Here is a 25,582-nt window from a genome sequence, read left to right as displayed (position 1 = left end):
TAATTAGCTATGAATGTGCTTTCCAGTAACTTTCAAGTGGAGCCAGTTGGGTTTGCTTTTTTTTTTTTTTGACAGACACAATGCCTTTTCAGTGAGTCATTAGAGTTATGTTGCTATAGTTTTGAGAATTTCTATTTACACTGAACAAAGATCCAAGTACATTTGGATGGTTTGTTACTGGGTACATTCACACTAAGGAAGCTTTGCAAGAGAAGAAAGCAGGATTTCTTTTGGGAAGAATCTTACACCTTTCTGTATTTGCTACAACAAATTCATAGAAGGTTATGAGCATGAAGAATATCCATTCTCTCCCCTCCTTCTGCTAAGATTTTCTTACATTCATGAAAAGTAACATGTAAATACTTCATTCAGATCCCACTATGTTGAAGATAACTGGGAATAGAGCATCTAATGTGCTGGACATTTTCCTAATTATGTTGTTCAAGTTTTTTCAACACCTATTATAAGTTAAACACATTTATAATAATTCCAAATTATTGCACTTCCCCAATGACTTTACACAATCACACAACAGAAACAACAGAATAGAAACAACTCAAATTATGAGCTAGCCCAATAGATTCTGACCAAGATTTACAGAAAAAAAGCTTAAATTATCAGTGACTATGTGATCTTCGTTGAAAGTTAAAAAATTAACAACAAACTTGTGATCTTTGTTTGAAGTTAAAAAATTAAACTTAACAACAACACACTCTGCAACATGAGACTGACCTTTCAAATTAAGAACTATATTAAGTATTGACAACAACAAAAAATCTCAGCATAAATCTAAACTCCTTCACACATGCTCTCCCTCATACCTGCTGGGTTTCAAGAAGGGATCTCTCCACATTTTTCTAATCTACTGGAAGCAGCAGTCTGGTAAGAAGATAGGTTATTTGCCACCCTTTAAAAATGACATCTGCTGTCAGCTGAATGAAGATGTAGGACCCAGGTGCAACACTCCAAAATAAAGTTATATGCATTCAGTGACTGCTCCCTATAATGTTATCCTATGTCACATTCAGGGAAGTAAAACTCCCTGTATTCCACATGCAGCTTTGGGCTTCTCACCCCATGTTCCATTCTACTGATTCCAAAATTCTACCTAGGACTACATAGATGTTATTGGATACAGTAAAGATGCTACAAGACATTTCAGGCCTGATTGAAAGGAAGGCTGCTCAGCTGTGAGCTTGAGGAAGGTGTCATACCATAGTGATTAGGGCTAATGAAGGAGCTAAGCTTGATACTTAAGTTAAGATACTTAAACTTTAATGTCTTCCTCTTATTTTTCCTTCTCTGTCCCAAGAACCAGGCTGTAAAATCAATGTCACTTGAACACATTTTGAGTTTCGACAAGAGATTTAAAATGTGAATTTATTTTCTGCCCAAGCTATCCACAAAGCTATCCACAAAGTTGTTTGTTTTGGGGTTTTTTGGTAATTTCAGTAATCTGCTGCACTTACTCAGATTATTTTGGGGCAGATGATTTGTATCATACTACTGTGACACCCACGTATTGGTCTGTTACCAAGTGATGACCAAAATACCTTTTTAACTGTAGCAGACCTGTTCTGTCTGCAATCACTGCATTGGTGCTTGCCAAAATAATTAAATGAGGCCCTGTGCCAAAGGCTCAAATGGCTAAAGGACCCAAACTATAGGTTTGGCCTTTCATGGACTTCGGGGCAAGGTGAGGACAATTCAGTGAAGCTTATTTAGTCCTGCAAATTCAACACAGTCAGAATTAGCATGACTACGTAGCAAAGCAAACCAATGGAGGTGCTGACATCTGAGGTAGGGACAAGTTTATACAATCCTGACGTTAAACTATTTATTAGCATTAAGATGTCAGTGCAAGATTAAAAAAATACTTTCAGCACTCAAAGAACAAGTTTTAAAAATAATCCAACCAAAGAATACTAACAAAAAAATGTAAACATTCATGGTACTGAATTGTTTAAGTGTGAATTTCTGCATCTTTTTTTCTGGAGGCTTTATGCTGCTCATTTTTCATATCCCTCCAACAATTTCTTCTAAAATAAAAAAAAACAAAAACAAACAAAAAACATCTTCATCTTAGTAATGAGTGTACTTTGATACTAATAATAAAGCGCATGTCTCTCTACATAAATCTACTGATATCCAACTCCTTATTGTTCTGGTCATTTAAAGAAACCAAAAAAACATATATTTGTATATACCATTAAGAATCTTTTAGTCATAATTTTCTCAAACTATTTTTAGAAAAATGATGAAGCAGTGCTATGTCCCTCCTTATATTAATCAAACTATAAAAGAAACATTGAAAGAAAAAGGAATCTGCAAAATCAATCATTCTGTGTAACAAAATGCCAGAATTAAGGTTATCCTAGCAGCATTCATTTAGCAATCATCTACAGTACTTCTGGAGCCAGGAACTGAGCCCAGCCATCCAAGATTCAGCCTGATGCTTTAGTCTCATTCACAGTCCATCATTTGATGATGCACAGCCTTTTGCTGCTTGACCTAAAAGACCAAGTCACAGTCAACTATCTGGTTGTGGATACAGTGATAAATACAACACACTTTGTGATTTATACATTCATTTACTAATGGCTTGGAAACTGGATTCCTGAATGCTCTTCCTGGCAAAACAGGGAGATGTTTACAGACAGCTCACCCCAGAGAACAATTTTAGCATCTTTATTCTGCAAGATCATGAGGATGTGGCTGGAATTTGTGTCTAGAGAAGAGTCTGTATTCTTGGGTCTAGTGGAATGAAACCTGGGGCTAGCATCCACTAATGAGCAGAAATGCAGAATTTTGAAAAAGAAGACTAGAAGAAACAAAAGATTGGCTGGTTACTCTCAATTTTACAATCATATTTGAATTATTAATAGCATTTTTAGACAAACTAATAAAAAAAAACCCAAACAAAATTAAATTTTTACTCCTTCTACAAATGATGCATTCCAGCCCTTGAATTTCCTACAATATAATGCTTTTTCTGAAGTCTAAACCTAGCTATATTAGTTTGGCTTCTCAATATGATTCCAGATGACTTACTCAGATTTGAAGTCTGTGATATTTGCATAATTTATAGAACCTTAGCAGATAAGATGTGATTCCAAGGTAATGCCTCTTCCTAGCTCCCAAACCAGACTTGCTTTTCCAAAGGAATGATGGTTGCTGCCTCCCATCCTCAGTTTTTCCTGCCTTATCAAGCTGAGATGAGTGCACAGCCTGGCTGGTGTGCCAATAGCAAACCCCCCAAAACTGCTTCTCACTCTTTAGTTAACCACAGCTAAAACCTGGAGCCTGAGACTCATTTATGGTTCATGCACATGCAATTCTTTCAACATGAGCTGGCTATACTATAAAGTGGGGACAAAGTTAAATGATTACTAACTGCTAATGAAATTCCTCCACAAATTCCATGATGATTTGTGTCCTCAGAAGTTCCCCACTGTTCCAAGGAAAGGAAGTGATTTCTGAAGCTTTCTGAACCAGTAGCTGTGTTCTATGGTGTCTCCTCCATGGAGAGGAGACAATGTTCTCAAATAGTGTTTTCCTTTGCAATCTCTCTTGTTCAAGTTGTGATAACTTGTGGAGACTCACTCAAGGGCAGAAAACTTAAGTGAATATATATTCTATCTTGATGAGACCTAAATAGTACATTTTAAATTCCTGCAGTTTGGGCTGAATTACTTTTCATTGCAAAATACAATTGCTCTGCTGAATTTTACACCTATTTTTCATTTCTCAAACACTGGAAACACTTGAAATTATTAGAAATATATAACAGACAGAACAATACAGGTCTTGCATTTTCTGACACTTTTTCTCCAGTCTCCTTTTTTGAAGTAGCTGGGTGTTTTGGGTTTTTTTGCTTGTGTTTTTTGGTTTTGTTTAAGTTTGGGGGTTTTTTTTTGTTTTTGTTTTTTTTTAATGTGTGTGGTTTTGTTTACTTTGGGTTGTGTTTTGGGGTGTTTTTTTTTTTTTTCTTGTGTGAATTTTTTGTTTTGTTGGCTTGTCTTGGGTTGGGTTTTTTTTTCCCCATTTTAAACCCTATGGCTATAGAGAATTTCAGAAAAAAAATATTACAGTTTGTGAAAGAATCATATATACTTTGTGACTAATGATTTACAACATGATGACCCAAAGAGAAGACAGAAAAAATGGAAGAACAGAGAGGTCTTGGAGGTTTTCAGGTACACAGATTCTCAGAAATCAAATGCATAGTATAAAGTAAGCTTGAAAATATCCCCTTTGCCAGGGTAGAGAGGATAGGACAGGTCGTTTGATCTTAAGTTGAATGAAAGTTCTAAAAACGACCCTAAAGTCCATCAGAAAAAAGTCTGGCATCTTTTCACTAATTTTCATAGCTTCATTACTATACTGAGTATTTACCCAACTGATTGGGTCTGCAAGGCTGAACAGCCTCAATCACAGATACTTCTACAATTTTTATCTCAAAAGTTAAAACTCTGACCACATTTTTGCCTCTTCCCATTCTTTATCTCTGCAGTGAAATATTACTTTCAATGAAGCTAGTAAAATACAACTTTTTCTTTGTCCCTGATGAATCTAACAAAAGATTTACATTTTAAAAAAAAATCTTTTATTAACACATCAATAGTAGCAATCAGCTAGGCTGGTTACAATAACTTAATTCAAAGTTATGTTGCTGTGCCAGACAGTAACTATTCTATCAAAGCAGTGCCTTTCTAACCTCTTGCCAAGGGTATTTAATCTGATGTCCAAGTTTTCGTGCCTATGGGAAAACCATTTTCCATTTTGGCTGCTAGCAACAAGTATAAGAGAATATGCTGTAAATAACCAGCTACTTTGAACTTTTGGGTCCCATTATGCACACAAGTTATCTACTCTGCAAAGGCATCATATAAACATGCCAAATTATTCAACCCTGTGAAAAATGCTTTTCATCTGAATTCTAAGTTAAAACTTTTTCTGACTTTAGAGAAACTGGAACTTGAAAAGATAAAAACTTTAAGTTTGATTTTTCTTTGCCCAGAACATATGTTATATAAACACAAATCCCCAAAAGGTGCCAAGAATTGTCCCTCTGTTTTTCTAAATGATCATGTGTGCAGTCTAGCTGAAAAGACTCATCGATTATGTCTACATAAACAACAAAAGCCCTTAGAAAAAATATCTAGATCAAAAGCCTGTCAAACACTGAACAGGAAAGAGAAATCCTGCTTTAAACATGGCCTCTTTCAAGTCTGAATTCAATCCCATGAAGTAAAAACAAAGGATTTCATAATGAAAGGTATTTAAAATTACTTTATTTTTGGAACTTAACCAGGGATTCTTTTTTCCTAATATGTTAACCTTCATCTTTCTTACACTGGGACAGAATTCTGCAACACATGCCTTACAGTTTTAAAGAAATGTATAAATGGCTTAGTCACAGTCCACTGTGTTCACAGGGCAAATATACAATTATTTTCATTGAAATGTGACAAAGGTATTTGTATTGGCATTATAGGTTTCTCCTTTTGTCATCCACACAACATCATCAGCTGTTAACATGGGAACACAGCAAATCTGTTCCCTCTTAATGGGTGAGATGCATTATTTAAATTTTTTTCTCTCTTTTCCCTTGCTTTCCTAATATACATAAATATATGAATCAGGAAAGGGAATCACATATCCTTGCAAAACCAGAACAGATTACTACATAGATTATACATAATTATGCTCTGGAAGTTATAGTCAGAAATCATAAAGTAAGCTAAAGTATAGATTCAGTTACTTCTAAAAGAAGTGAAAAAAATTTAAAAGATCTACATCTGATGAAATATAATCCTCATGTTTGATTTCCTACTCTGTTATTAAGGTTAGTATGCAAACATATGGCATGATTTACAGAATACCATTAGTGATCTCTTTCAGACTGACTTGTGATTTGATTGTCCCCTATCTATATATATAAATAATAACATAAACCTAATGCAAAACACTTGCTACATGTTTAATCATGCCACTAATGTAACTTGTATTGTCACGCACATAATCAGAAGCCAGTTTTAAAGCAGTTCATACCTACTATTGCTGGAAACAATACCCTCCTCTTTGACAGATTTGGCTAATAAAAATTTGTCTTTGAAAACAAGCTCACGTTTTATGGTTAAAAATGGTGGGTTTTCTCTTTTTTTTTTTTTCACTATAATTGAGAGTTCTATAGCATGGACTAGTATATACAGGAACATATGTACTCCATTACTTAAGATGCTCAAGTAGAAGGTCACCTCGGATATTTTAATCAAGAAGTGATAAATACAGATCTGAATGGCCTCTCAAACATAATCCACCTTCAGTTTATAATTATTTCTATATATGAATGCTCATTAACACAGCTCTAGGCTGACAAACTTCTGGCAGTTATTATTATTATTATTATTATACTGCATTAACACAGAATCTGTGCTAGAAACTGACTTTTCACATAACTTACATGTTCAGGAGATAACAGGTTTGTCTCCTATTAAAGAATGTAATATCAAAGCAGAAGGAGCAGCAAAGGGTGAAGAAAATTAAAATTATACTGGTAGACTCCTCAGGGCAGTACTAACCTGATGCATTGAATTATAACTTGTATAAAAAAGTGAATTGGTCATTACAGGGTATAGTCTTCCAGAGCTGTATTTTAAGAGATGCTCTGTTGTACTGATAGATAAAAATTAGTTATCCATATCTCCTACAGTCGTGCAAAAGAAGGGTTTAGTAAACCATTGAAAGCATAGTCTATTCATTTTTAAAATGTTTTCCTTCTAGCACTCAAGATGCAAGTCAATCTTAGTTCTAGCTTATTTTCTTTTGCTGTGTTTTCCCCTAATTCAAGTATTTCATACGGATTTGCCTTATATCTGAAAAACTTTTCACTACTTTTGCAATGCTTACTCCATGGCATACAAAGAATTATCTCTTCGTAAAGAAGCTAATGATTCAGATCCTGATTCAATCATTTTTGAAAGGAACAAAGGTTGTAAAATTGTTTTCTACTGGAATGTTGAAGTTATCAGAAGATCAGACACTCCAGCCAATAGCATATGTCTTTGCTGTCATGCAAGAGAGTGAATCACCTACAGTACAACAGAATCATTTTGCAAATCTTTTAGAACTGTGTGGCATCTGATTAAACTAATCCACATCTTTCTATGATGCCAAAATAAACAGTCCCTTTCCCACAATGTATAAACATTGTTCTCATAACTTTCCTTTGAAATGTCATGAAAAGGTTAAGTGACGTTTCATTATTTACCTTGACTAATGAATTGCTCCATGCTGTCTTTGAAAGGCTGGAGGTGCTCTTCTAGTGAGAGCTGATAAACTTTTGCTGCTTCTGTCTCACATGCTGAAATGAAATAACAGATTAGTTTAGGATGACACATCATGGTATGGATCTACATGCTGTAATAATAGACACGCTTTAATTAATACAGAGGCAATTAAACTGGTGGAATATGTGCCTCAAACTCACTACTTAAAGCACAGACACTGTGGTAATATACTCAGGAACACCAATTTTTGACCAAAATATGCAAATAACTTGCGGCCAGTGTGTTAGTTTAAATGGTAACAAAATAATAGCAAAAATTAATAGTAGTATTTAATTTCTTTAAAGGAGTACTACAAATTTAGGGGGCTGAAATCTATGGCAACAAAATTATGAACTCAGATCACAATTTGTGTTGATGTGCCTGGCCCCAGACGACAGTGCTTGGACCAAAACAATGTTCAGATACACAATCTGCAAACCAGAGTAGGAAGGACCTTATTTCAGTGAGTAATGCCAGATGAGGGCTTGATACCTGTTAAAACCACCTAGTGAAGTCCCTTGCATTGGTCAAAATAATAGCAGAAAATGATTGAAGTGAAAAAAAATAAAGAATATAGTTTGTCATGGTTTCAAATTGATGAAGAGACCTTGGAGAAGGACAGTTTGGTTCTTACTTCACTAGAGACCAGGAAAGAGAAACTGGAGCCTGTAGCAGCCCTGACACAGATTGTTCACTGGTGGTACCATAGGGCTTCCTGATTTCTATTCTAGGGGAAATCTCTTTAGGCTGTGATAGGTTCCCATAATTCAACAGAAATAAATCCTGATTCATTCTGCCTTCAAACTTTCACATGGGTTTTTGTTTTGTTTTAAAGAAAGAAAAAAAAAAAAAAAGGAAAAAAAAATAAAGAAAAAGAAGAAAAAAGAACATCTGTACCTACTCACAGATCTTTGGAGAATGAAGATTTAGATCTCATGGATCATTAATTTAATCACTTTTTCTCACAGTTGTGGAGATATTAAAGACAATTAGAGATATCAACTTTTAAAATGCTCATATACAGAAAAGAAGATTGACTTGAACTGGCAACTCCACACAAGCAAAGTAAAGCCAGGGTGAGAAAAAAAAATTCTGTTTCTTCCTAAAATTATTGTATTTTAAATTTGATTAAAACTAAAATCAAAATAAATACGTGTAGATTTTAGGGGAGAAATTAACATTAATACATTTAATTAAAAAGGCAACCCTGCTTATGAAACCATATTTAAAAGAAACCAAACAACAAACAAACCAACACCCCCACACACACACTCCCAGCCATAAAAAAAAAATGCCTATCTGCCCCCCCCGTCTTCCCAATGTCTGCTGGTAAGGACACATGAAATCTCAGAGGGGATTCAAATGACCATTACACTTCCTACAGCGTGTGACAGAGAAAAAACCAAAGCAGCTATGGACTGTTCTGCAGAGGGAGACAATCTGACAGGGACAGATACAAAATCACAGAAAGTTTTGGGCTGGAAGGGACCTTGAAGATAACCTGGTTCCAACCCCTCTTCATGCACAGGGACACCTTCCTCTAGACCAGGTTGCTCAAATATAGAGAAAACAAAATTTCTATTATTCTTTTCTACAAGTGGCAGAGATTAAAGATGCTATAGAACCTACCTACATATTTAATATTACCATATTTCTATACCCTTTTCCAGAGTTTGGCTTACATATTCCTCACAGAAGTGCAACATTAAATTATTGAATTAAAGTCTGCAGCTCATGATGAACTTCTGATCTCTCAGCTGATATGAGAGAAATATAGATCTTATGCTGATACATACCCACCAAAAATCTCAGCCTATACCCATGCCAGTAGCCTGAAGCAGTCCCTTTTCAAAGTCCATAAGGAAATGCAGGGACATAGTATCCTTTATTTTCCACTTGCTATGGAAAAGAAAACCATGCAGCATTGTCAGAATGAAATGTCTGTTCTGTAACTATTCAGATTCTGGAAGCTCTACCATGGTTGTTTTATTTACGAGTGTATGTTGGGTGGGGGAAAGGGAGTGCAGTTAACCATAACTTTTTTTCTCTGATTTTTGGGGGAGACCATTTGTTTGTTTTCTCCCTCTTCATGTTAAAGGACATCAGTGATGTTCAGATGAGTTACAGTTCAGGTCCATTTTTTTACCCTATTCCTGGACTGCAAATTATGTTTAAATCATTTCAAATCAAAAATTAAACCCACAGGGAAAAAAAATCCTTCTCTTGCTTTATAGAAACTAAGATACCATATGTGGCATCCAACCTTTAAAATAAGGACAAATGCTGTCATTATTACCACACTAATATCAGTATTATGATGCTTAAACAGTTCACTGGTTTCCTTCTTAAAGAATTACCAGGCCTGTAAAGTCTTCCAAAGTTTCTCAGCTCTACAGAACACCAAGACCAGTACCATGGTGTCCCTTCACAACCTGTTGGATTTAGCACTCATTTATTATGTTCTGTAATTTGAGTATAAAACCCTGCTATTTGAATGAGATGTTATTATTTACTGTAAGTAAAGAAATAAAAGTGTTCATCACATGAAAGGAACACAAGACAGTTATCAGCTTCTGCCCAAATGAAAGAGTAAGATAGTGAATAAATGTTTGTTAGTATTTAATAGCTTCAAAGCAATCTGGAGGTGAAACGTGAAAAAAAAAATTAAAAAAAAAAAAAGAGAGAATACTAGCAGTCTATTCTATATTTTTTCCCCTAGCTTCATACTCAAACACATTTCTCTCCATCAAACAGCACAGTAAAAATCCCAGGTATCAAAGGAATAGGTAGGCAAAGACAATCTGCTGTGAAAAGTTTGTAAAAGTTTTGCTGAAACAAAAGCTTGTCCCTTTTGATAGCAGATTTAAAACTTGTACTGTTCTCAATCTCTGTTCTCACAGGTTCAGTTATTCTCTCATCTTGGGAGATGTGCACAATACTGAAAAACTTAGACAAATGGATTACTAAACTCAGTTCACTTTAATCAGATTTGAAATTTTCTTATAATGAAAGAAGGGAAATGTATTCAATGTACCACAAATGAGAGTTTTGTCAAAATGAGAGTTTTGACACAAGTCAAGCACTCTAGGTAGAAGTTTATCTCACAGCATAGTGTTGCCCAAACATAAATAAAGATAGATAAATTCTTTGTATTGCTTCACAGCAAGGTTAAGGTTTAAGTTCCCTGTAGTTTCAAATATCCACTCCTCATTCACTGGTGTTTGAAAGATCTCAAATTTAAGCAGAAGTTGGCTGAGCAGACACCCCTCTTTTCCAACCCTCTAAATCAAATTTAACATAGAAATAGTATCTCAACAATGGAAAAAACCAATAGGCCATTTAATTTTATCTTCTTGTTAACATCATGTGCTGCACAGAGGACTGTATGTGGCTTTTCAGAGAAGGAACCCAAGTGGATTCTTGTGGGAGAATCTAAATTTCACACAACTCAAACAGGAAGCTTTTGGCACATACACACACTTAAATTCTTCTGATCTGAAGATTGATGTGGAAACCTGTACTCAAAAAAACAGTTGATTGAGATTGAAAACTCCAAATCCAGCTCTACCCAGTATCTAAATAATCTCATTTCATGCTCTATTTCCATGTTAAAATACAATTAATTTTTCAAGCTACTTGTTACTTTGCTCATGTCAATATTTTTTTTATCATTAATGTGAATTTAATAAAACTGCATAAAGTTTCAGGATAGCCAACACTGATTGCAGCACATCTTCAAAGAAAGGGAAAAGAAGACTCAGGTGACATTCTGTGCATTGCACTAGCACTTTCAGTACGCAATTTTGTTAAGTGACCCAGTCTCACTATCAAAAATAGTTGCAATTTTTAAAAGGAGGGAAAAAAATATTTTCAAGATTCAGAATATCTTCTTTAATGCATATTTTCCAGCTGCTTCTGTGGGATGCTAAATTTTAGCCCTCAGAAGCACAAATCTCTTCTATTCCCAAAATATGACTTTTTGAAGAAAAGTGTGTGAGTAGATGATCAGCTGGTTCTCAAGCTCAGCATATTTTTTTTGTTCAGGACAGTAATGAGCAGCATGATTTTTCTTTCAACAGTCTCAAACATTAAAAGCAAAATCAAGCCACCAAAAAACCCAATAAGAGAGCAAGCAGAACTGTGAATTATCTTGAATGAGTAATTAAGAGATCCATTAGACTCTTTTGATTAACCACTTCTGAAGCCACATACTTACCTAGAGAAATCGCATAACATTGAGGTGAATTTTCAAGACTGTTTTAACATATTTGAGAGCACAAGTTGCATTTGATAGATTTGGGATTTAAGTTTTTAAGGTAGTTTTGAAATTATGTCCTTAATTTTCAGAGGTTCTGAGTACTCAGACTCCCACAGAAGATGTGCCTGTGTCCTAATTGCCTGAGAAGTCCATGACACTATAACCAGTGTTTTCACAACTTCCTCAGTGCCTTCTGGATTCCTTGCAGCTCCAACCTGTCACTTTAAAAGAAAGCTTAGACTTTACCAAAAGGAAACAAAACTGGCCTCATCAAAAGGCCAACTCTGATGAGCTTGGCCACAAGTACAGAAAGAACTCTTAATTTTCTTTTATATTTATTTCTTTGATATTGTAAAGACTTACACTGAGGTCTGCTGAGTCTTCAAGGGCTTCCATAGACAGCTCCTTGTTTGGAGTTTTAAGGACAGTAAAATATGACTCACAGATTGACTGAAAGCCTGGCTTTAGTTTACATCTGGTTTAGGTTTAGGAGTCTGCATGCTGCATAGCTGCAGCAATTAACCCTTTCAGAGACAGCTGAACAACAGCAAGATTTTTTGGATGCACAGCTGTCAATGAGTGGGCAAAAGTAAAGATTTAGTTTGGTTAGAACAATAGCTGCTTTTGTAAGGGTAGACTGTACAGATAACTCTTGTAGGATTGACCCACAAGTATAATATTTTGTTAATAATTACCATGAGACATTTGGCATCTTATTAGAAAAGACTGAAGGCATATTTAATCAAAATATGGATCACATAATATCTATTTCTTAATTGTGAAATATCCTATTGATATCAAAACTATTGATAGAGATTAACAGAAACACAGACACTCCAAAGTATCTTAAAACAGAAAGCTTTTGATGAGGCAATGAATTCAAACTCTCCAAGAATATATTTTTTTCTTCATTTCAGTGTTTTCTTCTGCTCCCTGTCACCTTCTCTTCGAACAGCTTAACATACCAGTGCAGAAGCACATTTAAACATTAAAAAAATATAAATACTTTTGGGGCAAATCTCTTAGGATGGACCTCGCTTCAAACTTTAGCTATTTAAAATATAACATTACCAGCGCAAACTCAAGATCTTTCCTTAGCACTCAATTTTAGGAGAGGATGATCAATTTTAGGAGGATAATCCCTTCCTTTTCTATCACCCACAGTATGACCCTAAATGGCTCAGGCTGCTTAACTTTAATAATCATAGTTGATATTAGTACTGCTCATGTTTCTGATCAAAAACTGGCACTGAAATGCTGCCAAACCCTTAGATCCATAGTCAGAACAGTGATGGAGGCAGAGCAGTTTGTGAGTACGAAAAGATCTGAGGATGTGTGTGTGAGAGGGGATGATGTGCAAACAGAATGGTGCATTTTTTGTATTTTAACCTGCAGACTTAATATTAACCTACAAAAGAACTACCAGTGGATGCAATCTTACTTTGCAAAGCAATCCATACACCTCAGACACATGGTTGGCCACAAAAAAAGGAAAACTCCTTCACAAACTACAGCTCAGCTGTACTTTTAGGTTTTTTAGGTAAGTGGTAACCATTACTGAGCAAGAGGAATGATTTATCAAAAGTTTAATTTGTTAAGAGGTAATTGTGAGAAAAAAATTATAAGGTGTAAAAGCATAACATGCCTACTACTATGCCATCTCTCAGTTCCACAGTGACACTTTCCCAAATTCAACTTTTAAGTTTTTTTCTATTGCCCTGTATGGCACTTCCAATGCTCTGATTTAGACAGAAGGTATCAAACCTGAGAGCACACACCTAGCAGATCCACATTGAATCCATAATTCTAGGTGACCGTAAGAAACACAACAAAAACAGGGAATGTGGATTTTGCCATGTTACTGTAGGGTTTGTTTTGAACCACCAAATGCAAAGTTTTTCTAATGCTTAACATTTTCTAAATGTTTTCAGTCACATTTATTCCAACTCAGAGGGATTTATTGGCCACACAGCCCGGTTTCTTATTGACAGAGACTTTGCAACAAGTTGTAAACATTCACAGTAAGAAAAGAAAGCATCACTAAATAAAAGAATATTTAATTATCATAATTACTATTTGTAATCAGTTTTCAAAGACAGTAAATATGAAAACATTATGAAGTCAGTAAGGAAGTACTGACTTCAATCTGATTTTATAGCAATCTGCATTATATGGCATTATTCATCTCCAAAATTCTACCAGTCAGATTTCTTTTCTGCCTGACATTGTTCCTGATTCCCTTTTAGCTGAGCCTCAGTCAAAGTTTTGCAGTAAGTGACAACTGATTAATTAGTTTTTGATTTTCAAGAATAAACTTACTTTTGTAAAGCTAAAACCTTCATGTGTAGCCAACGAAAAGCTTCTAAACAGTTTTAACTTGCCATAAGTGCTTCATAAATATTGTAAATCTCATTGCCATTTCAGTGTCCCAGTTCTTTCCTCAACTAAATACATCTTGAAGAAATTCATGGAACACAAATCCAACATTTTCCTAAACCACAATTGTACCTCCAGAGAGTGTCAAAGCAGAGAGGATTAAAACATAAATTGTTTTAAGACAGGTTTTCCACATCTTTCTGCCCCACCTCTAGCACTCTGAAGTGTCTAGAAAAATATACTGATAATAATAGATATCCAACACGGGTCCTAATCAGCCAGAGTCACGCACTGCTCTTGTGACCCTGGATGCCCAATTTTCTTTACATGGTGAGTTGATTTAAGTCATGTGGCAAGTGCTAAAGTTTCTTCTGTGGAATGACATAGGAACAGAAGTCATTGCTTGGCATGACTGCATCAAGGAACGTTGCTGACAGCCAGGAGAGATCAAAAGCAGATCAAGTTGCTTAACAAACTATATGTCACTGAAGTAAAAAAGGCTAAAGTGAGAATCCTGGAGAGCTGTGAAATCTGGGAGCAACAGATGGAGCCAAACTCACTTGGTTTGTTAGTAAAAGGATCTACCTGTTCTTTGGTCTTCTATCTTAAAAAAAAAAATCTAGTGTGTGTGTATATATATATATATATATATATATATAAACTTTATCCCTGGGATCTACAATATTTTAAAAACAAAACCCAAAACTGAACAATTTACAAGTTAAATATTACATGGCTAGTGTAGCTTGGTGAAGATTTTATTCTTCAAAATCTTGGTGAAGATTTTTTTTTTAAGTTGAAGAGTAAAAAGTAAATTTCTGTCTTATTAATTTTGGAGCTAGCCTCATGAAAGTCTTTGGGACTTGTACTTTCAGTCTAAAATCTTACAAGAGACTTTCTTTTCTAACAAAAACTCTGAGACTCTGAGACTCTGAGCCATATAGTTCATAAAAACACAAAAATGGATGAGAACCTCCAGAGCCAAAAGGAAAGCAAGCACACAGATTTTAGCATCATGAGTGTTTTGGTTTTTTTTTAGACAACCAGCAAAACAAGTTTTTTATACTAACATAAACCCAAGTTCAGAACTGTGAAAAAGAGTGACAAAAAAGGTATTAAAAAGCCATAAAGTTTATTTATATCTGCTTGTCTCTGCTACGCTACTGACCTATTTAAATGGAAAAACACAGCATTGCTAGAATGAACTGCTATTGTTATGGTTACAAAATAATATTTTTTTATAATAATCTGCCTCTGCTTTGTGATTTTTTCAAGCCTTCACATAATTTTATGAAAGAATCCTTCTGGAATGAAGTTTACCTTTGTACAATGATTATGGAAAGTTTCTTAAGACAGAAATAAAACATCTTCAGAAGCTTTTGATCCTGGGTGACCAGAGACCCTCCTTCCCACATTGCATTGAGCATGATCTCACTGTCTATGGTTTGCAGAGTTTTTGAAACTAAGGCAGACAGAATTCCTTAAACTGATAATTCTGATGACATCAATGTTATGTGTAATTTTTATTTTAATATTTCTATGTAATTACTGATGAGAATATGCCCAAGGTTACAGTCCTCATCTCAGTATAAAACTGGAATACATTCATGGGCATGTATTTCTATGGCCTTAATGTTGGTGAAAAATAATTTTTCCCAGAAATATTCAGCATTCATTTTCTCACGCTGACTTTGAAAGGAGAGGATCATATTTTGGATTTTGTCAGAATTAGCTCAGTCTCTTAAAACCTTCTTGCTCAGTCATTTAATGAGGCACTTTCTACCTCTAGTAACTCATGAGGTTCCAGGTTTGCAGTTTCTCTGCAAACTAAATGCAGAGAAAAAATACTCCAAAGTGATTTTATGCATTCAGCTAAAACTTTTTTTTATAATACTGGCATTAAACTTGGCTACTCTGTCCTGCTGAAAGCATTGTAATAATTAAACTATTGGAGTATTTATGGTGACACATTTCTTTTGAAAAGAGCCAATGCAAAGCATTCTGCATCACTCTGGGCATTACAAAGGAATGGATGTGATTGCTGACTGGTATTAAAATTATCACTTTGCATCCAGGAGAGGATGCAGAAGGGGACCGAGGATGTCCCTAAAAAAAAGGTTTGTACTAAAAGGAATGGGGAAAGAGTGATGGTGACTGCAATTAGTCTTCAGTTTCATTAACTATGGAACAGACTGACAAGAGAGGCTCCAGGGTAAGGGCTGGACTGGAAGCACAGAAAAAATTCAACTGCAGCTTGATGGCAAAGCAAAGCGTGTAATTTCCATTTTTACAGAATTGTGCTTTGATCACTGCACATTGTGGATTTATGCCACGTGAGATTTATCCCTGTGTGCAAGTTTCATCCTTCATCTAAAAATATTTAACCTTTTGTCTATATAAAACTTTTTTTTGTGAACTTGTGAGGTATAATGTCTGAACCCATGGACATTCTGTATTTCCTGCAACTTTCAGGTTATCTGAGGGCTACTCTCCAAGCTTCCACATAGAGAACAAATATCTTTAGGTTTGACTGAAAAGAAAAAAAAAAAAAAAAAAAAGATACTTGAATTCAGGTGCATGTTTTGGTTTTGTCCCCTATATTGTTCAGGACAGCAAATGGATGGTGCTGCAGTCTCACACTGAGTGACCTTGATAAAACTTTAAATATTGCTTCTAAATGATTTAAATACCTGTTGAAACATCCAAACAGAAAGCTTACTAGAAGGGAAAATCAGATCTCTTGGTAACCATGCAATGGTTGTTTTAAATAGAGAATCTTCCATTGCAGGTTGTTCAGGGACTAATGGTTTACCAAACTATTCCTTGGTTTCTAGATGCATAGTATTAAAAATTAGCAAGATAACAGAAATATAAGGATCATTATACTGTTTGATTTTAATTTTTTTGCTCTAAGATTTATCATAAAGATACATACCTGGCCAGTCTAGCAGTCACTTTTTGCAAAAATACTGTAGGTCATGGGTATTATCCATCATTTCTGCAAACTGTACTCTTAAACTAAACTTAGTGCTTAGTAACCAATGTTGGTAAGAAATACATGATACACGATTTGTTGAAGTCTAACAAATACATCTTATTGCAAGCTTGCTGAGTTCAGTTAAAACATCATTCCACAAGCATGAGAAAAAATAATTCCTTTGAATATTGTATTTTAGTCAAGTCAGGTTATTAAAACTTTTTACAACATGCCATATCTATTATCTGCCAGCTAGTATTTCAACCTGATTATCAACCTTTTTTTGTCATGGACATTGTCCAACACTTTGCAGTTATTTTTGCCAAAAAACAAAAAAAAACCCAAAAAACAATAAAACCCCAACAAACCAAAAAAGCCAACACAAAACCCAAAACCTCTGAGGTTTTTCTTTTGTTTTTTTTTTAAAGAAGACATTTAACATAACTGGTTTGATGTTTATTTTAATAACCTCCTCCAGGTTACCTACAGAAAACAATTAATCGCTGTTTAAATGGTCATGAAAACCAAATGAAGAAAAAAAAAACAGTAACTGAGAAATCAAAAATAACTATATCTATACCATCATCTAATTTCTCAAAATAACACAAAAAATAAGAGCAGAGGTAGGTTTTTAAAATATAGTTAGCACCTAATCTAAATTCAGTACCTCGCAAATCTTTCTTCATTTTGCGGAGATCTTTCTGAAAGTCATCAAACTTCATTTGTGACACCTGGAAGAGATCTTGTGGGTCTGGAAGAGGAAAGATGCATTGTTCTTTTCCAGCATCCTGACAAAAACACAAATGAGTAGTTAGATAGTGGTCATTACATTTTTATATAGAAAAATATATAACTGAAAGCAAGGGGAATGTTTGTGCATATGTCCTCATCGTGGCCAGCAGAAGATTGAATTCAATAAATTGATTTTTTCTAAATTTGATTTCAAAAAAGCAAAATTAATTTTCACTCACCTCATCAAAATTACGCAAATAGTATGAGACAATGTAAGAGAGAAGACTTCTGCTGTTGTCCTGTATAGAAGAGAATAAGGTTTGCTGTGTTACTAAAACTCACTGAAAAAAAAAATCAGAAATTGTATTTCAAATGAATGAAATATTTAGTGTCAAGTACAGAAAATACTTTGCTGATTTGGTGCATTAATTAAAAAACACAACAAAACAAACAAACAAAAAACTAGAAAGAAAAAAAATTTAAAGAAATTAATAGAAAGATATGTTATAGTGTGTAAAGTACTCTTGATTTTTAAATTCATCTGATTGTAAACTGAATCCTTATATTTTTAAGTTACCAAAGAAGGAAAAGAGAAATTGGTTTAGGTTGATGTATTCAATTTTTTGGCAACATTCAGATCTTTTTAGTAACTGCAACCAAAGCCAAAACAAATTTTGGCTATTAACAAATGTTTATTTAAACAAAGTTATTATACTAATTGAAATTTTGTCACTTTTTTGGGGGTCTTTGATGGAACTTTCTCTGGGTAATTTCTGCACTGAAACTGCAGCAGAAAATCCTTTCTTTGAAGAGTATTTTTGACAGGATTACATTTTCAGATAGTTTCAGAAATCTATTTTGTAAGACTTTTTCTGACTGACAAATAACAAATAAACCGAAGATCTCTCTTCCAATTGCAACACTCACGGTCAATATTTCCAGCAAATTACACACTAAAGACCCAAGTTGCCAAACCAAATTTATTGTGTCTATCTGTTCTACTGAGACAAGTTCTAAAAGTGGTGATGTGTCTCGAGTTAAGCAGAAGGTTCAGTTAAAGTAAGATGCCCAAGACACGTTGTACCAAGGCTTCATTCACACCTTCCCTCCCTTGGCTAACCAAGAAAACATCCAGGCCAGAACGTAGTTCCTCCAACTTTTTGAAGACAAATATGTGACATGGTCTCTCAGCTCAGGGTAAATGTCAGACTGGTCCCATTACCTAACCCCACAAGCTACAGCATGCATATTTAGTGAGTGACCAAGCAGAAAAACAAACTTCTTTCTCTACCACTTTCAGAATAGCAGATCTTCACTAGTGAGATGAAGAGGCCAAATTAAAGTCTCACAAATTATTGCTGTCACTTTTGTCATACCACTGTCCACATCCAGATGAGTGCTTTCAACATGGAGATACAAACTCAGAGACTGTTTTTTCCCTAGGTATTGAGTACGACTCCAATTTGAACAACCAACGCCAAAAAAAGTGCTGGTAAGACACAAACATCATTTATTTGGAAATGGAGACAAAGTCATTTTAAAATTCTCAGGCCTACAGCAAGTCTAGAATCAACTTACACTGCTCTTGACATCTTTCAGTTTTGGCAGGATATCTAGTCCAAACCCATCAGCTTGTCCTCTTGTCCTGTTTCCACCGTTCATGTAATTTCCAAAGGCAAGAACCAAACCCAGGACTTGCATAACTCCTGACCCATTTTTCAATGTCTAAAAGACAGAAAGAGAAACAATCTTCTGTTCAAATTCTGAATAATATTTACTGTTAATAGTATTACTGACAAATGCCTCTTGATACTGTGTTTGGAAACAATACTTATATTAAGTAATTAATTAAAGGCAGGGAATCAACAACCTTATACTGCAACATGAAGAAGTACAATAATAACAATATGTAGTTTGTTGTGAATATAAAATGTTATTTCCAAAATTAATACCTGAAAAAAAATTTCAGGAAATCTATACAGTATTATCAGAGGTTACTTGTTGAGCAAAACAAGAGTAATTCCCTAATTGATGTTAATGTGGATTATTTAGAGGATAATTATGCAATAAATTAATTTAAAAATACCATGGAACAATTAGAACAATTTATCAATCAAATAAAAGAGTAAAAATGTTAAGTAAGACAACACAAAATTTTCCTTTATGAAAATACTGATGAAACCTGTGTTTTAAAGACATGGATTTGTCTTGCATAGGACTAAAAATTTCTGTTATCACTTCTAGCTGAAAACAACATTGCTACCTGTGACTTATTTTAGGTATCAGAGATATTACTGAATTGCACACTTCCAAAATTCAAGCAAACACAAGGTGGGCTAAACTGGCATTCATGTGGAAAGGAGTGATACAATTACTATGAAGGGGGAACACTTTGCTTTACAAGAAGGTAAACTATTTTCCAAAAACTGATGGCAAAGCCATGATACAGTTCAGTATCAAAAAGTTAATCTTACAATTTGCTTTGATGTTAAAGCACAAGCATAAAATGTTCTATTCTGCTATCCTTCAGATTTAATGACTACTAAAAGTAAATAAAGAAAAAACTTTTGAAATATGAGTACAACTTACCAAGATTAAATATCAGAAATTTAGCTCTACTTTTGCCCAGAACACAACCTACCTCACAGAGTTTCTGTAACAATTCAAGTTTGCGACGGATTGAAGAAATGCTTTCTGAAAATGTTGATTGAAACAGGATGCAAAATACACGTTCTGAAAAGTTGGGAATTAGTGAGAGTTCATAAAGGAACCTGTAGGAATGATTAAAGGAAATTACATGGTTACTATCAGTAGGTACAGTATTTTTTTTTTTTATATAACGTCTCTCAATAGTTTACTACGTCAGGGAAAGTTTTCCAAAGTGAGTAAACCTGTTATTTTATAAGTATGTTCTTACTGTTCAGGCTTATCCAAAGACTTGGCATTTTCTTTTTCCTTGGATGCCTTGCTATGCTTTTCTATTTTTTCTAGTTCATCTGATTGTGCTCTCTGGAAAAAAGGAAACAAAGTAATTATGAAGCATTAATTAATAACCTAGTCAAATAAGGTAGATAAAGATGCCATTGTAACAAATCATGTTCATAAACTATTTTTTCATTCTAGAATCTGATTATGGTAAAACAACTTAATCTGTAGAGTGATTTTAACCATAAATGCATCTGATGGAAACCAGAACATATTCCAAATAATATTTTTGACTACTAGTATTCTGCAAAAGATTTATTTATTCACCCATACACTGAGGCAATAATCTTCATTCCAACTTCCTTTTCCTTGGACATTTATAACTCTTTGGATCAAAAAACTCTATTCTTGAGACGGATATGTCTTTCCAAGTCTGTTGAGTGCATTTGAATGCAATATGATCTTAAAATATCTATTTAGATAATGTAATTTTTAAAACTAAATGGCAATAGGTTTGTATAGTTTACTGCAATTTAAATTTTATTTGGTACTTGGAAAACACTATGGAACAACAAAAAACACTTGATTTATAATGGAACTACCATACATACCATAATACATTAGAACTACTGCAAACACCATTGTAGTAAAAATATTTTACTTTTATCTTAATAATCCAGATATAATAATACGCCAGCCCAGTACACTGCATGGTCTTTTCTTCAATATTCTAATCAAAAGAAACAGAGCTTCAGTTCTTTCTGTGCTCCATGCTACAGAGATTAATTTTTCCAGCTGCAGCATGGGAAAAAGGACTGGCATAGAAAGAAATAAAAATGAAATGGAAATTTTTCCTTCTAACCCTTCTTTTCACATAGTGGTTTTCAAAAGAAATTCAGATTATGTATATGTGCAAGAGTGAAAAAAGCATCTACTATATCTACCTTTAATCCTTTCAGAAAACACCTACATATACTTTTTAACTTACTCCACAACTAAACTTGAAGACAACAGTGGAAAATTAAATTCTAACTACTTAAATAACACACACCCAAAAAATAGGCTGCATCTGTGTTCTTTGGTGCATGCTTTTGCACAAATATCAGAAGAGGTGTGGAACTATCTCAAATCATTTAGCCACAGCTCCATCAACAAGCTGAAAGCAGAATATCAGGTTTGGTCTGCTCTTCCGAGGTTGCTGAACATCTTGTCATGCAAGAAGGATGAAAATATTGACATGAAACAGAAAGATTAAGAGATTGAAGAGTCACTCAAAGCAGAAGTACTTGAGAGTTTCTCTGATTACTTCAAGAAGTCTGGAAAAGACTGCAAGACCCTACTACACGTCTCAATATTTTAAACAGCATTTTTGTGGATAGTCTTCAAGGGTCGTCTTCTCTGAAGTAGTCTGATCTGATCTATTAAATACTCCAATAGATCTGAAATATTGCAAGCAATTTTTTTTTTTTTCCCCCCAGGAACAAACTTAATTCTCAACACTAAAAAATTATTATGGTGGTATTATTATAGTATCTGTCTCTCAGATTAATAAAACAGGTGATGTTTGAAGAGACCTCTGGAGTCCATCTATGGCACAAAGCAGAGGCAGCTAGAGCAGTAAAAACTCTCAGAAATGGATGAAATCTACGTATATTAAAAATTGGAAGGATACCAAGAGAGTTAGCTCTATTCTAGTGGTTATGTTTCCAGAGGCACAGAAGCCTAGGTAGCAAATGACTTGTCTTCATTGGAGGATTTGTTTTATTTATTCAATTTATGTTTCAAAACAATAATGTACTCAATTTACACTGATAAATATTCATAAATGAGTTTTTCACAGTAGAAAACAACTTTTCATGCAAGTTTTTAAATTAAATTCTTTTCTGAATTATTTCTGAATAAAGTAAAACACAGAGTTCTGTTCTGTTAAACTGAAAGTAAATGAAAATTTTTCAGACTTGTTAGGAGGAAATATTTTAGCAAGGAGAATAAAAATAAGTGGTTATTTGCAAGTTCTTTAGAATAAATAATGGAAGTACTCTCTCTTCTGGTCCTCTGCTCACAGTGAAGCATTAGAGTGCTTATCACAGCAATCTATTTTATGCATGGATATTCAAGCTGATAAAGTTTCTGCATCAAAACCCACTGGCTAAATTTAGGCAGATTTACTATTCCTTACCTAAACTGTTCTTCTCAGATTGTGTATGCAAAGAAGTAACAGTAGGAAGAGATCCAATGGCAAAGCATGATCTGGTCATGGCTAGGCCTGAGCAACACTCAAGAGATAAGTTTACACTCCACCACAACCAAGAGATCTAAGTATATGGTGCAAAATCAGCATCAAATCCAAGTTTCAAGTACATAATTTTGGCTCTGGTATCCAGAATTCTGATTTACAAGTATTTTAAATTACAATAGAAAAGAAATAAGGCTGACACACTTCCTGCACAGGTATTACTGAAGACTGTATCTCAGTACTATGACCAGCTAATTTTAGATTAATGTTTATCTATGGTCTAATAGATGGATAATAAAAAACATTTTCAGATGGATAATAAAAACACTTGCATATTGCCCTCCATCTGTTTGAGACCACATTCAATAGATAATTCTCAAAAAAGTCATTATTCTGATTGCATTAGCACCTCTTTGAAAATAACTTAATATTTCCTATATTCAGTGTCATCAATAGAATAAATTAGTATAAGATACCTGAAATTTGATATTAACTATATCTAAAATCAGACAGCATAAGCCTGATCAAAGTTACTTCAAAAAAAGCACAATTTCAGCTTAACTTCTCCCACTTTTGGCAGAGTATAAATTTACAAACTTTGGCAAAACTAAATGCCGGGTAAGGGCCATTTTTGCATTTCACAACATAAATCATATATTCCTTGGTTATTTCTTTTTCCCTTGCAACCAAACCTTAGCTCTGAGATTAGATCAGTTTAAATGTGTAGGGTTTTCAATTTTGGGGTGGATTTTTTTTGGTCAACTTGGTTTTCCAGGTTAATGTTAGGTATTTCAAAAGTGTCAAGTGACACTTGTTAAAGAATATTGTTAACAGTAACTGAAAAACCAAGGATTTAGAGAGATACCCAGGATAATAACAACTATCAGCCTTTGAATCTGGGTCATGTATCAGAGGTCAGGTACAATCCTCAGTCACTGCAGAAAAATATTAAGGCATTGCACTATAATTACCGTTTTAAAAAAATAAAATCACAGGCAATAATTAGAGAAGAACATTTAAATCTTATTGGAGAGAGAATCTCACCAGAGATTCTTATTGGAGAATCTCATCAGAGACATGCACTCCAAGACTCCTGGGTGTCTTTTGCCCTTGCAGATGGCACTTTGAGGTTTTCAAAAGCATTGACCAAAATCCTTCAAAGATTGAGAGAGGGTGGACAATTTAGGAGGAGTCAAATTAAGAAAACATACACAACTAATTTTGTGAAATACAGAGATTTGAAAGAACAAATCCATAGATCAAAGATCCTTTGATACATTTGTATTCTATTTTTATACAATTATTTTTACAAGATATTGAAGATATAAGCAAGAGAAAGCTTATGTTGCTCAGTATCTTCAGTGATATTTTAGTTACTTATATTGTGTAATATTGTTCTAATTAGTGAAGCTACCAAGGGAAGCAAGTGCAAGGGCTGATGCATTTTTCCAAAGACTGAAAGTCTTTGAAAGAAAGACAAAACAGAAAATAAAATTCAGTAAGAAAATTGGTAGTTCGAGAGAAAGCTTTATGAAACAGAGGATCCAGGAATAAAATTCAGGTCCCCCTTATGAAGCTCTCTCCAAATAAACAAGATTTTTTTAGTTCTTCGGATTTTTGTGGTTTTTTATTGTTTTCTCAGTGTTGTTTTTGTTTTGCTTTCTTTTAGCCAAAAATTACAGAGATGAAGTTGAGTTGATCTGTCTTCCAGTCAAATCAAAGAAATATATTATAGTCATTCCAATTTTTTGAGTCTTGCCTGGGATTAGGATGATATTTTCTTCAATTAGGACAATATTCCTAGACATTTTTTGTAATTAGTGAAGGTAATGACAAAAAGCACAAGTTGGCATTTAGTTATTTCTACAAACTGAGAATTTGCAGAGAATCTGTCCTACAGGAACTCTGAAGTATATTAGAGAGAACAACAGGAAAGCATTTGAAAAGTCTTCTCTTAGTACATTAGCCACACAGGAGGACTATTTTTCTAAGCCAAAATAAAGTCTTATCCAATACAAAAGAGTGGAATATGCAATCATCATGAGGACAGTATCTATTCCATACTTCCTAAACCACAATCATGCATATGTACCATGTAAAGTTACTTCCATTTTTACAAGCTTTTTACATACCTCTGGAAGGTATGGAATGGGATATAGGTGTGCTGTGCAAGGGAGCAGATTAAAAATTAAACTAAATTAAGAATAGTACAGGTCAAACCAGAAATCCTGGGGCATAAGGATGAGAAGTGCTGAAAGTATAAAGATTTGTGGGTAGTTAGAATATGTTCCCCATTTGATCATTATCTTCCTGATCAGTGTCGAGTGAGTAAATTCTTCAGGGATGGAATAAGAGAAGAAGTGCTTCCTAGTTCTTGTCAGATTTCTGCTTTTTATTTTGTTTAGCTTTTGGTTTTTTTAAACTGGACTATAAATTACTATTTCTTTCTTCAGGCCTCAAAATGGATTTTTAATGAGAAATTTCATCATCAATCAATAAATTATTCCACAGTAGGCCTAAAAATTAGAGTTGAAAATTCAAAAATCTGCAGTGTATAAAAGTAATTAATATTTTATCAAAATCATACTCTGAAGGATATAAAATTTCAATACAATAATATATAATGGCCTTCAATATCATTATATGCCTCACACCTTAAGTTTCAGATTTTGGGGTGAGGATAAACAGAATACTTGCTTTTTTTTTTCCAGACATACCTAGGCAGACCTTTATGCATTCAGCCAATG

The 25,582-nt window shown here is 34.2% G+C and overlaps 1 protein-coding gene across 2 annotated transcripts in view; it reads right to left on the bottom strand.

Annotated features, from left to right (window-relative positions):
* Window positions 1–25,582, bottom strand: part of FMN2 (formin 2) — a 150,067-nt gene that overhangs the window by 39,750 nt on the left and 84,735 nt on the right. For both annotated transcript variants that reach the window (XM_071739066.1, XM_071739067.1), the window contains 6 exons: window positions 20,592–20,683; window positions 20,316–20,445; window positions 19,253–19,399; window positions 17,914–17,973; window positions 17,610–17,730; window positions 7,274–7,366 (listed from right to left, as the gene is read on the bottom strand). In XM_071739066.1, coding sequence (XP_071595167.1) covers window positions 7,274–7,366; window positions 17,610–17,730; window positions 17,914–17,973; window positions 19,253–19,399; window positions 20,316–20,445; window positions 20,592–20,683 — 643 coding nt within the window. The remainder of the gene's footprint in view (window positions 1–7,273; window positions 7,367–17,609; window positions 17,731–17,913; window positions 17,974–19,252; window positions 19,400–20,315; window positions 20,446–20,591; window positions 20,684–25,582) is intronic.

Source organism: Heliangelus exortis, chromosome 3 (assembly GCF_036169615.1).
Source record: "Heliangelus exortis chromosome 3, bHelExo1.hap1, whole genome shotgun sequence".
Classification (NCBI taxonomy): domain Eukaryota; kingdom Metazoa; phylum Chordata; class Aves; order Apodiformes; family Trochilidae; genus Heliangelus; species Heliangelus exortis.
This window is presented reverse-complemented; position numbering and strand designations above follow the sequence as displayed.